The sequence below is a fragment of the Mesitornis unicolor genome, unplaced genomic scaffold (assembly GCF_000695765.1).
Source record: "Mesitornis unicolor isolate BGI_N332 unplaced genomic scaffold, ASM69576v1 scaffold39934, whole genome shotgun sequence".
In the NCBI taxonomy this organism is placed as follows: Eukaryota; Metazoa; Chordata; class Aves; order Mesitornithiformes; family Mesitornithidae; genus Mesitornis; species Mesitornis unicolor.
In genome coordinates this window covers 6,140-19,622 of record NW_010182817.1, presented here as the reverse complement: position 1 = coordinate 19,622, position 13,483 = coordinate 6,140, and the positions used below count along the sequence as shown (strand labels likewise).

The following is a 13,483-nucleotide window of genomic DNA, read 5'->3' as shown; positions in this document are numbered from 1 at the left end:
TTACTGCAACTGAGCCTGGGGAAGTGAGATTTGCAGCCTGTTAAATCCCACAGCTACATTATGTCTTCCTTTTGTGGCCTCAATTCCTTGTGTAAGGAAGGTGCAGGTGGGAGCATGCCCGCGGGGCGTCCTGCTTGCCTCTGCCTGACCCTGTCCTGTTCTGTTCTGTTTGTGAACTGACCCGTTGCCATGGCAATGTTCGTGACATCACCTGTTCCATGTTGCACCTTCAGTGCAGAGTTTGGTAGGAGGAAGAGGGAGCTGAAGAGAGCCGAGCTTTTGTTTTAAAACACACACCTTCAGTTATGGTTAAATGTGCCAAGAAATACGGAAAAGCAACTGGCAGGTAACTGCATTTTTATATAGCAGACATATTTGGACGCTTTTTCTGTTGAGATTTAAACCCGTAGTTTAAATTGAGGGTCAGGGAGTTGCTTAGTCTTCTGTTCAACTTACCCTACTTTCAGACCTGCAGAACTAGAAGAATCCTTGTGGGCCTTGAGCTGCAAGTAGTTTGCAGAAAACTCGGGCGTAGATCCCAGCCAGCCGTTGATACCTCAGGAGGCTCAAGAGGGCTGCAGCAGCTAACGGCTGCTGGTCAGCTGGGGCGTGGTCTGGTGGGGGACACGAGGGACGTGCTGTGGGCAGTGCTGGAGGGCCACTCTGGAGCACTGTGCTCCCAGCCCCGCTCTCAACGCTGCAGGAGACTACAGGACTCTGTGCTTGTCCCTCCCTTGAGGACCATTTCCAGAACTGCCCCTCCTTGCAGCTTTTCCAAGTACTTGTTGTAGAGCTCCTGGCTGTATGAATGAATATTTTAATATGGGGGAATGTGAAGAAAGGACTTCAGTTATTCTGATAGTTTTGAGAGAAATCTGTTTATTTTCTGTTAGTAGTCTGGAATTGCCCAATATACCTCTCTGTACTGCATTATTTAGATGTGTATGTACTTACTTTTAGACAGATGAGCATGGAAATGGTTGAGTTGCAACAAGATGACAATGCAGTTAATTCTGTGCCAGAGAGTGATGCTTGTCACCTTCAGAATCAGCCAGGCCGAAGTCGTATTTCCCAAAGATCTGAGGTAAGCTGAAATGTGGAAAGATGAGAAGAATCAATAAAGTGATATTCAGAATTGGTATGATTTTAAAATTTATGAATGTGTATGGAGTTCTCATGTTCTATAAGTCTTGTTATTGAATAGGAAAAATATAGCAAAGTTATACTGAAAACTATGCTTGCGGTATTTAACAAAGGGCTAGTGTAAGATCAGGTCTATTAAAAGGTAATACTTGTAGAAGACTGGGCTTTTCAGAGTGATCGGGAGGCACATTTTTCTTTTTTTATCTTTTCCAAGATGATTATGTTTATTATAGAGATAAAAATAATGTCTTAAAGAGTCTGGCAAAATCAAACATAGCTAAAACATGTGTGTATCTTGAAGATGTGTTGTGTAGCAAAAATGAATAAAAATAACCATGGTTCTTTCCTACTTCCAGTTTTTGTTCAGAACGTGTTTTGTCGTCTTGCAAGTACATTTTTAATGTATGCTTGTTTAGCTTCATCCCTGTGCATCCAATGACAGTGTCTGGAGTTCTAAAAATACGCTTTACATTTTCCGTATGGTGGTTGTACCTGGATTATTCTTTTGTAGTTAAAGGATAACATCATAATAGTTCTCAAACATTAAAAATATGCACTGAAATGTTCAGCATTTGAGAGAAATAGTGTTCTTGCCAGTACTAAAGCTTCAGGAAGCTGCATAAATCCCTTAGAAGGATCTTCAGAAACCCTTTGTGGAATAAAGGAACTGATTTTAAACAAAAAAATCTTGCAGAATTTCTTCATGGTAAGAAGTTAGAAGTTACTCAATTAGATTTGATGCCATGTATTTGGTATGTTAGATACTTGGTTTGCATTATAGGTGTATTTTCAAGACTGAATGCAGCTGCTTTTTGTCAGGTCTTCAGACACAAAGCAGACTCCAAAATATTTTTGAGTGCGTATTTGTTGGTTTCGTTACCTGTGCCATTTGTTGTGGTTTTGATGCTTGCAGCATTGGGAATAGTTGTTGTTTTTTCTTGAAGAATGGAGCATGAAGCCAAAAATTTTATTTGGTTTGCCCTGTTGATGTTATCCCTCATTTCTTCCCTCTGCAATAGTTCTATTCAAATTTTGTATTTTAACTTCATAGGATGATTTATGTGTAAAATCGATTGGCTCGTGCAATAGTCTCTGAAGAAAATTCATGTGAATTCTGTCACTTGGGATTTTTAATGTTGATTTAGAGACAAAGCTGTCACTGATGCTGTAGGAAGGCTTTGCCAGGTCCCCAGGGAAAACACTTTTTATGTGTATCTGCATTTAATGCTTGAGTACTGTGTGTGAAGGTTTAGCCCTACTGGGCACGGCCCTCAAGTCTTTCAATTAAAACTAATAATTCTGAAGCACTGATTGATATCAGTCAATTAGTGCTAAAATGAAATGCATGCACTTCAGTTTGAAGGCTCAGGATAATAGTCCAAAGTTTGCATCTGGGAGTCCCTCTTTTTGGTCAGAAAGCCTAGAGAGCTGGCTGGGTCCTGTTAGAGCAGCTCTGTGTTTGGTAGCTGGAGTCCATATCCTTCTTGTGTGCTCTCTGGAAAAGTGGAATTGATACAGTTGTGTCACTTGGTGAAAATCAGTGAAGCTGAGAGGCCTCCAACGGACACACTGGTCACCTCGGCCGCCTGGCAGTGCTGCTCCTGGGGCCTGCAGGCCGCCTGCTGGGAGTCGGCATCCACCACCTTGGTGCCTTGAGGCTGAACTGCCACAGCATGTCTTTTGGTAGAGTGGGACCTGAAAGAAAGCTTACTGCTGGAAGGCACTTCTGTGGCTTAAGATGAGGAGGACTTTCTTACCTTACATTCATACCTGGCAGGTCCTGAAGGTGAGGCCCTCTGTCCTGGTGGGGGTTAGAGGCAGACGTTGAGAGGTTAACCCCTGCATGAGCCAGGGACCTTGTGTGGGACAACTCCCGTCTGTTTCTGCTGGGATGGGATGGGAAAATAGGGGTGTTTCTGAGGAATTCATATCTGTGCTGCTGGCATCTGTGTATTTTGGCTGTTACAGAAGGACACAGCTCCTTCTCCCTCTTTGGCCTCTGAAGGAATGCAGTTAAGACAGCCACTTAAAGTGACTAAAATGTACCTTACACCAACTTCAAATCATCTCTCCTACTAATTTTTTTGCAAATATGCAGAAATTTGAGAAAAGTAGAATGACTTGGTTCTTACCAAGAGGTGACATGCCTGGTCACTGAAACTGAGGGCTCCTTTTCAGACATCTCTCTTAGTTTTTTATTTGTTTGCGTTTTTTCTGCCAACTATTTGTTCAACCTTGGTTTTGTTCAGTCAGAAGTAAAGTATTTTAATACACTGTCTTTTAATACTCAATCTGTAGTTTTCTGTGTTAACAAAGAATCACAAAATGGTTGAGGGAACCTCTTGAGACCATCTAGTCCAGCCCCTCTGCGCGAGCAGGATCAGCCAGAGGAGGTTGCCCAGGATCATCTCCAGTTGGGTTGTAACCATCTGCAAGGATGGAGGCTCCACAACCTCTGTGGGCACCTGTGCCAGTATTTAACTGCTCTCACAGTGAAAAAGGTGGGGGGTTTTATGTTCAGATGGCATTCCATGGTTTTTAATTTGCTCAGGTTTTTTTTGTTTAATTATGACTTTGGCGAGGGAAAGACTAGCAAAATGTTGAGGGATACAACTGCATAGGAGGTGGCTTTTTCTCTTCTCTGGAGTTACGGCTTTTTAAAGAAATACCTGCCATTTAGTTTTAAGGAGGCAGACTAGGTATTCAGTAAGATTATAAACTCTAGAGAGCAGACATTGTTTTGTTCTGGAGTATTCTTAAAGCCTTCCCTGTTGGGAGGGAGAAGAGACATTAAGAATGTCTGGGCTGGAGCACTATGGTGTGATGGGATAACCTCTAATGCTTAGGAGGACCTATCATACATTATTGATAGAGAAAACATAGTGTCCCTTTTTTTCCCAAGCTAGCGTAGTAGATACTGCTACATACTCCTGCAGTTTTTTAGTGGCCAAAGTAAAATTACTTTCTCTGCAGAAGCAAAAATTAGTAAAGTGCAAATTAGCAGAAATGAGATGCATCTTTAATCCACTGAAGCAAATTTGACAGTTTCTGTCTTTAGAGGGTTATTTTTTGAATATAATTATAATATTGCACTTATGGTTGAATTTCTTGCATCCCTCACTTTCAGCCAGTTAGTGAATTGACACAGTATTGTTTTGGTGATCCAGCCACCAAAATAATTAGGTAAGAAAGATTACTTTGTAAAAATTTTGGTGGTCGTCTTTAGAAGCTGTTGGAAATGTACAGAGCTTGACACCTTTTCTTCAGGGAAGAACAAAGGTGCGAGGTGAAAGATTTCTCAACCTGTTTTGAGATGGGCTCCATGGGTTCTGTCACACATGCACAGATCTTATATTAATGCATGTAGGCTGTTCTTAAAAGGAAGTTGATTTAAATATGCTGATGATGTTGATTATAGTCAGACTTGTGTCTTGAAACAGTTACTTCAGTTACATATTGCAGTCTGTGTTGCTCTGTGCTCAGCTACGCTAAATATAACTATAAAAATGTAAGAGCAGCGTACTTGGACCTTTTTCAGATTTGACAGAAGTACTTTCAGTTCTGTTGTTTTTTTTTTTTTCTTTTCCTTTAGCCCTACATCCTTGATGGGTTCTTCTTTGAATCACTTTTTGTAAACTTTGTCATGCTCTATCAGTAGAGCTGTCTGCTGGCTTGGTCTGAGGTACCATCTGTTGACCCCTTGGTGCTGGCCCTGAACTAGGCATGGGCCAGCATTTACAGTGAACTGCTGTCAGAGAAAGAGGGTGTTTTCCAGAGCCTGGAGTGCAAAGCCATTGCAAGCTGGGACTGCTCAGGTTTAGCAATTAAGGGGTATTCTTCTTGTGGGCTCTCAGAATCAAACTTTGTGTTAAATCTTGCACCTAACAGATTGAGCCCTGTAGAAGTTTGCCAGGCTGTTGTAAATATATCTCTAAAATCAGCCTGCTAAATGCCAGTCCAAGACATTTAGCAAAATCGATGTTAGAGCATTATAAACCTGCAGCCTTGTCACCATTTTGTGCTTCTTCAAGGGTATGCTGTCACCAAATGGCTGAAATGAGCCTAATCTTGTCTTCCTTAAAAGTATGTGCTGCATTTTTGACGTTAGCTTTGGAGTTGACTAAAAATTCACAGTCCTCAGCTTTTCCTCATAGAGGCTACCCAGTGACTGAGTGTGGTGAGTCCTTTGTTCTTTTATTAGGTGAAGTCAGGATGGGTTTGCTGTGTCTTTTCCCTTTCCAGAAGTACTTTTCACTTTACTTCTGGAGTCCTTGTAGTGTTTAGATTCTAGAGCAGGGACAGACATCAGATGGAGCTGTGCACTGCGTACTTAATATCATCAGTGTTTAAGGTATGAGGGGTTGAATGTGAATCTAACATCTGTAGTACTCCGTAGGGAAAAGTTATCTGTCCTTGGGTGATGCGAGTGCGTACATCCATGTTATAACTGTTCACATGTTGAATGCATTGTGAGGTCAGATAACTGCCTTTTTCTTTGAAAGAATGTGTGCCTCGGTATGGAGATGGTTCATTATCTTTTTTTGCTGGCTACTCTTCTCTCCCCTCTTGGAAGAGAGAGCACTTATATTTCCAAACGTGTGAAGTATGGGACCATACTGCTGTGATGAATTGCATGGTTGATACTTGTTAAAGCTCTTAGACTTGACTGTTGCATACCTAAGAGGACAGAACCCAAAAGGACATTACAGCATCAGAAGTCTCTCTGCAGTTGCCAGGGACATAACCCTTACACTGTTTAACCAGGTGCTTCACGTGTTAAGCTTCCCCTCACCCTCTGTGTTCCTGTGGATTGTTTTCAGTCACTGTGCCAGACAGCCCTTGAAGTCATGATGTTAAAGGTAGCATTGCTCATCACTGATGTCAGAAAGTCATTTTTTTGCCAAGTCTGTTTCAGTCAGCATTTATGCATGATAGCGTCAAAAGGTTCTAGTATTTCAGCTAACATGGGAATATTCAATTTGAAAACAATGCAAAGGGAAATGTGAATCAAAATTGGTTTAATAGTTCTTTATTATTGATAGAAGAGTTGCAGAATATGAAGTTGGAAAGATTTCTTTCAGTCTTAGTTACAGAAAACAAACCTAATGCAAAAGAATCTCAGGCATTTAAAAGTAAAATTTGTAGGTTACACATTGTCTAACCTTCAGATATTTGTGGGAACTCAGCAAACAGTGATCAAATCAAATTGAACTGTTTCAAACAGATATAAATGAGCAAACAAATCACTTTTGATTTGATTCAGTTTTAAAATACTACTGTCTCCTCTTTCCTCAATCCTATGCCCCCATTTAATCTCTTATCTGAATTAATGGGAACAGAACAATTTATGCTGCAATATTGTAAACTTTTGTCTAAAAGATTACTAGCTGAGTGTGGTTTTCTTTCTTTTTTTCTTGTGTGGTTATACAGAATAAGGAGATTTTAATTGAACATAGAGTTTCTTAATCTTGAGTACTATGTTACTTCCTGATTATATGTGCCTGATCCATTGTGTACTAAAAAGAAAGTCATAAACTGTTCACCTTGTACTGTCTTGTGTGTGCTGTACTCAGTTCTTTCTGATACCCAGAGTATTGTTTCAGATTGCAGCTCTCGCAGATAGTAGTAAATCCAAAGGTTTGGTGAAATTGCTTTCGTAATGTTTTGAAAAGTTAGCATGCTTTGTAAACATTTAGACTGCTCCATGCTCTTTCCTTGAAATTTGGGGTTAGGATGATGTCAGCTATGACACAAAATAGATCATACTCTTCAGGTCTTCAAGGCTTTCTAGATCTCAGTCTCAAATATCTAATATTTTCCTGTGTGACCTGGTCTAGGTGATCCTGCTCTGGCAGGGGGGTTGGACTGGATGATCTTTCGAGGTCCCTTCCAACTCCTAATATCCTGTGATTCTGTGAATTTGGATAAATCTGTGATACTAATATTAATACTTGTTTTATAGACTGGGAAGAAGGTTTGTCTGTGCTATTTACATGTTACCATTTAATGCCATTTAAGGAATTATTGTTTCCATTTCAGGTTTAGAAATGCCCTCAATTGTTCTCTTTCCTGAAAAGCGATTCAGTTTCCTGTTACAATTGAACAGTTACACAGTGGATGTTCACAAGATCCTGTCTCTGTTTCCTAGAAACATTGTTTCTTCAAGATAATTTGAGCCAACATCTGATCTTTTTGATAGTTGTGCATCTTAACAGTAGTTAAGATTTTTCTCTTGCCTCAAGAAATGAAAGTTTCTCAGACAAGTAATGGCTTATGGATCAGGAATGAAAGCTTCTCTAATGTTTAAAATAATAATAATTAGAAAAATCTTCAATGTGAACAAAGAAAAATACAAAACTTTTATTTTTTTTTTAATATATTCATCATTCATCATGTTTTCCTTCCGTCATCTCTTTTTACCTTTACTGCTCATACCAGATACGTTTTGGGGCTATGAACAAAGCTAGGAAGGGAATAATACCAGAATTTTAAATATAAGTCTGGGTTTGTTCTTGTTCATGCAGAATGTAGAAATAGGGTTTTTTGGTGCAATTTCCTCTGAAAAACACAATGCCTCATTTTATTGTGTGATTTTGTTTGTCATTCTCTTCCTTTTCTGAGTTCAGAGATGTTTTATCACACAGATCTTGAGCTCAATCATGGTGTTTCCCTTTGCTTCTGTATTCTTTTCTGTTAATAGACTTAACAGTAATAGCATAAATAGTCATTTCTTAGCCCCTAGGTGTTTAACTCTTTCTGAACCCATTAATCCTCAGTACTGATAGTTGAGAGCCAAGGGCTGGGAAAGCTGTGTGTGTACCGAAGCACTGATACGCGCTAACTCTGTTTTTCTTGGTCTATAAATATATATATAAAGGTAATTTATTAACTAGATAAATTTATAAATCTATATATTGCTTTATTTGACAGGGTTGAGGTTTTTTTGCTATCTGAAAAGTTCTTGTGTCTCTTGAGACATCTGTCTAAGAAGTGTAACTTCTTGCTTAACAAACAAAGCAAAACAAAAGCAGTTCTGGATCTTGTTAAAAAATTTTCCTGATTAAGAACATTCTGCCGTGTGTGCTGTTGCAGCAACATACCACTTCAGTGAATATTCATATTTTTTGTGACATTTCTTGAGGTTCTTCCTAGCCTTCACCTAGTGACAACAGGTTTAGTGTGTGATAGCTTAGGGTTGTTTTTAATTGAAAAGAAAACATGAAGTCTCTTGAGAGGGGAAAAAAAAAAGAAGAAAGATAGATTTTTAATTTGTTTAGGGAGAGTTTTAAGGTTTCTATACCATTGGAAAGACACACACCAAACTTTTACTAGTAAAACTAGTTTATTTCTGTATGTGATAATTACACACATTTAAGCTATATTAGATATGGCATCAAAACCAGCTTGTTTTAGTACCGCTTCTAATAGCATTTGCTGAAATCTTAACACACATGGTGATTGTAATTTTTGCAGGTTTCTGTAGCTGCAGCAAGTGCTGGAAGAGGATCTCCAGCTGTAACTGTAGTGCAGTTGCCTTCTGGTCAAACTGGGCATGCCCAGGGTGTCATTCAAGCCGCACAGCCCTCAGCCATTCAGTCACCACACATCCAAGTTGCTCAGGTTAGCTCTTTTCTTGTTACATTTTCCTGAATCTGGTGCCTCATAACTCTTCCTCCAGCCCCATCTTCAGTTTCTCTTCATTCTTGCCAGTACTGCAAGATTTACTCCTGTGGCGTGGGGAGGGAAGGTGTCACCCTGCCAGCCAGTAGCAGCTCCCCAGGCATTGTGTAGTGATTCCTTAATGCTTCCTGTTGATCTTTGCAGAAATTGTCTTGGATCCCTTAACTTACACAACAGCAGATTTGTGTAATAACATGGCCTTGCTTCAGTGTAGCTTGAAGTTTTTCTGTTTTGTTAACTTTTGTGAGCATCACGTTTCTAATGACACTGCAAACCCATAAATTCACAAGTATCTCATGCCATATTTTTGGAGAGCATCTGGATGTAATGAAACTAAACATATTATAGACAAATGATTCCATGTTGTTTTTAGCAGGCCCTGTTGGAGCTTCTGGTATTGCTTTTTGTGGATGTGGATATATAAAGACCGAAAGGGCAGCCTCAAAAGAAACACTTATTTGGCAAACCTTCGTATCTGCTGTGTCTTCATAAGGGAGTGGAAGTCGACTGTTTGTATTGAGTGAGCTCTGGCCCTTTTCCCTTTCCTAAAAGGGTAGAGACAGGAAAGCTGTGTCCTGGTGAATACTGCTGTGGAGTTAGCTCCAGGGTTTTGCTTTGGTTTCATTTGAGCATGCCAATGGGAAATGTGGTGATGCTGTAGGAAGGGCTCAAAGATGCTGTAAAAGACTCCATGACAGAGGTTGTTCAGCCCTTCAGTGATCCTCTTAAGTACTTTATCCTGCCACCTGGCACTCCAGATCATTTGGCTTTTACTCTATCTTATCTCTGCCAGACAGTGGGGAACTTAGGAAATGATGGTATGAGTTTAATTTAAAAAAAAAAAAGAAAAAAAAAAGTGTGATGAAGGTTGATGTTAAAGCTTGCATGACCTCTCCCTCAGACACCTGCAGCTTTAAACTGAAAGGTGTTCAAAGTTTTTTCTTGTAATACTGTTGCTTTTGGGATTAAAAAAATCTGCTTATCTCTATCATGTTCCTTACTGTTTTGTTAATGTTGTTTTACTTGTAGGAAGGTTTGAAATTCAGACTGTTACCTGACTTTTTTACTTGCTCCCCCTGTAATGTACCAGGTATTGGCAGACTAACATGGGCTTGAAGTTCAGTTGGTTCAAATGCAGAGTGGTGTGGTCAAGTTGAAGTCTGAATGATGTCCAGTAAAAAATGACAATATTTTACATTGGCTAGCATTGTGAATGTTGTTGCTGGCTATTAGAACAAAATGAAACATTAAATTTATCTCTTTGTCTTGATGAAAATGTGAACTTTTGAAATTTCTTGCAGAGAATGTCCACTTCCGCATTAAAATGCTTAAATCATTGTGTGATTTCCTTACCTTCTTCCCAAAGTATGACTGTTCCTGACTTCTTAGGCCGTCTTCACAAACTGGGGGTGGCCGCTGGTAACCCTTAGCGCAGTGGGAAGGTTTAAAGGCATTAAGGTCTTGTTTTCCTGCTGTTTGTCCTGGGACAAGTAGATTTTTCTTTTTTGCATCCCTTGCAGAAAGCAAGTTCTGTTTTGAGATGGGATGCCCCAGCTCTCGGCAGTGTAATACCGTCTTAGTTTTGGAGGCTTATGTCAGACGCTCGAAGGTTGATCCACAAGCAGATGGCTGTAGGGCACTGGAGAGAAATGCTTTTCAGAAGATCTCTGTGATGGTCAGCATTGGTCCATCCTGCAAAAGGTTGAATACAAACTTCTTGAAGCTCTTGTATCTCTGCCAGCAGCTCTGAAGTGTATACATCTGTAGACATGCAGAACTACTTAGCATTATTTCTAGGTGTTTTGGTTTGTTTGGTTGGTTATTTTTTGCTAGGCAGGCATAGAGTTTTAATGCCACTTCCTATGTATTACCCAGCAAAAAGAAGCTACATTAAATATTTTTACACACTGCAATTCAATAACATTAACAAGTGAAGAGACAATTTCATTCTGCAATACCTGTGGTTCTTGCAAGGTGTAGTTTTATAGGTTTGAGTTGGGGTGGCTCAGGCCTATACATTTCCAGAACCTTCCAGCCAGTCATTTTTGGTGGAGGTCAAGCAGGTTTTGTTTCTAGCACCGAGCACTCGGGCCTGGCAGCCCCATTGGTTCTAGAGCTCCCCCTTGTCTGCCCTGAGCTGCAGGGAAGCCTCCACTGCACCCAGGTTGAACACTGGAGCCTTCTGGTCATGTCACTTGTGTTTGATCAGCGTCAGCTTAACTCAGTGCTCGGTCTGAAACTGCAGGCTGGTCTGTGTGAGAAAAAGTAATTTTCCACACCACCGTTACTGCACTGTTTCAGTTTGGAAATCTTACACACCAGTAGTTCTGAGTGGTTAAATGAATGGACAGAGCAGCGTGTTTTCCTTGTTCAGCAGTCAGTTTCAGGTCTGTGTAATAACATAGTTGCTGGTAAAGTGTGATTTGGCTCCAGGCCTTATTGTGTTCTTAGGTAACTGTAAGAGAAAAAGAACCTGTGAAAATACTACTAATAAAGATTTGAGAAAATGAGACATGGTAGACCTGTTAAGGGTTTCTAAAACTCGCACAGTATTGCCAAGCAGTGCATTTGTATTTATGAGTTATGTGTTGGTAAGTGTAATAAATATGTATATTTAAATAAACTTATTTTTAAATAGCTTTGGTGTGGTTGTGAAGAGGCTTTTGTATTGTATACTGTTATTTAAGGTGCATTAGTGCAGTATTCTGTATTTTAAATGTTTAATTTCACATTAAAAACTAATTAAATTGTGTAACGTTTTTATATTTAAAGAAATCTCCTGTCTTCAGTAACTTTTCTAGGTGTTTTTCACAAAAAAGTAACCTGCGTTATTCTGATATTTTTCTTTTTCAAATGGAAGTTTTCATCTAAGTGGCTGGTTAACTCATATGCTAACTCATAATTTATGATTTTGCTTTGGACAAAGAAGTCCAAGATCATGATTTGTGATAAATAAGAGCAGAAACCTCCTGTATGCAAACATAGAAGGATATTTTAACATAATTTTTTTCTCTGTTGCCACCTTTTTTTTTAAATGAAGTTACAAATTTCAGAAACTTTGCTATTACAGGTAGCATCGATTGCAGATGATTCTGCAGATTCAGAAGGGATAATTGATTCTCAGAAACGTAGGGAAATACTTGCAAGAAGGCCTTCATACCGGTAAGGACTTCTAATTTTGATTTTGCTGGTTTTTAAAGGCAGCTTTTATATTACATCAAAACTGTCTGATAAAAGCCAGTGACTTAGTTTTCTCATGGACATGGAATATAAAATATATAAAATTATTTGCATTCTTTTTTAGCAAAATCTTGAATGAACTCTCATCAGATGCGTCTGCTGTACCGAACACTGAAGAAGAAGAAAAGTCAGAAGATGAAGGAGCATCTTCTGGAATTTCGGGAATGGCCGTGCCACCCAGCCTGTATCAAACTACCGCCGGGCAATACTGTATGTTTGCAAAGATACTGTGTGATTTTGAGCACGTAAAGGAGCAGCTTTGTTTCTAGGAGTTCCATAATGAAGTAGAGATGTTGGATTTTGGTGAAGAATGAAAGCTGCTGTATTTCTAAATAACTGAAATTCTTATATTTAACTTTTCCTAACATGTGCATTATAGACTTTTAGCCTGTTTTCTGTAATGTTTGTTGGTAGCTAGATTTAGTTATTCTAGAACTCCTATGCATTAAAAATGCAGATGTGAAGCTTAAGTGGAATGAAAAATGTTGACACTTCTGTGTGTATCTTCAGTGTTACAAGTAATTGCAGTTCCAGATTACTGCGATTTGCTATGTATCAGTGCTGTTCATTACATGAAATGACGATTAATGAGTTAGATTTTTTTTGAAGTGTAAGGTTGCAATACGATTTCTTAACTTTGAATTTTGTTTCTTTAAAGAACTATCTCTTCCTCTTCAATTCTCAAGTATGAACACTTTAGCTGCAAAATTAACCTTAATTGTGATCTCCAACGTTTGATACTTCATCCAAACAAGCTAAAAGTTGGATTCACAGTTCTGTTCTTTAGATTTTTTAATTTTTGTTGTTCCTGCATTTGTGTTAAAAATGATGCATGATTCACTCCCTATAGCTTCTTTGGGCTTAATCACATCTCATCTAATGGATAACTTTCTAGTAACTTTTTTCAGTTGTGCATTGGATAAAGCTTCACTCCTACACTTATTTTTTTCATATCTTTTCATGTGTAGCCACACTGAAATGCAGGTGTTTTTCCTTTGAGTAAGTTATATGCATAGATGAATTGTCAGGATGCAATGTCGGTTTTAATAGTCTCTCCTGATTCTGGCTCAAAAACTTTTTTTTGAGAACTTTGTCTTCCTGGAAATTGTTTTTCTTAGCCAATTTATAAGTTCATTAATTTGATTATTTTTTTTAAGTTAAACTTTAAGTTAAAATATCACGTCTTTGGCTGCAGTGAAGTCTGTGTGTTCTCTCTAATTCTGGCTAGGAAAAACTACATCAAAGTCTTTCTTAGGATGCTGGTCATTATCCTTAAAGTTACTGGTTGCCAGAAAAGCAAGATTTCAAGTTGAATCCAAGTGGTAGCAAGAATGGTCATCTCCTGTAGTAGAGGGGGTCTTAATTTGGAATTTACCAGAGAGAGCTTGGCTGTGTAATTCTAGTCCTTACACGGCACAGG

At 39.0% G+C, this 13,483-nt stretch overlaps 1 protein-coding gene across 1 annotated transcript in view; it reads left to right on the top strand.

Moving 5' to 3' along the window:
• Positions 1-305: 305 nt before the first annotated feature.
• The window catches only part of LOC104540173 (cAMP-responsive element modulator-like), a gene marked incomplete at its 3' end in the record, with an annotated part of 17,699 nt that continues 4,521 nt past the window's right edge, over positions 306-13,483 (top strand). The window contains exons 1-5 of the mRNA XM_010183909.1: positions 306-346; positions 961-1,084; positions 8,617-8,763; positions 11,894-11,985; positions 12,128-12,273. Of these exons, the coding sequence (XP_010182211.1) occupies positions 306-346; positions 961-1,084; positions 8,617-8,763; positions 11,894-11,985; positions 12,128-12,273 (550 nt within the window). The remainder of the gene's footprint in view (positions 347-960; positions 1,085-8,616; positions 8,764-11,893; positions 11,986-12,127; positions 12,274-13,483) is intronic.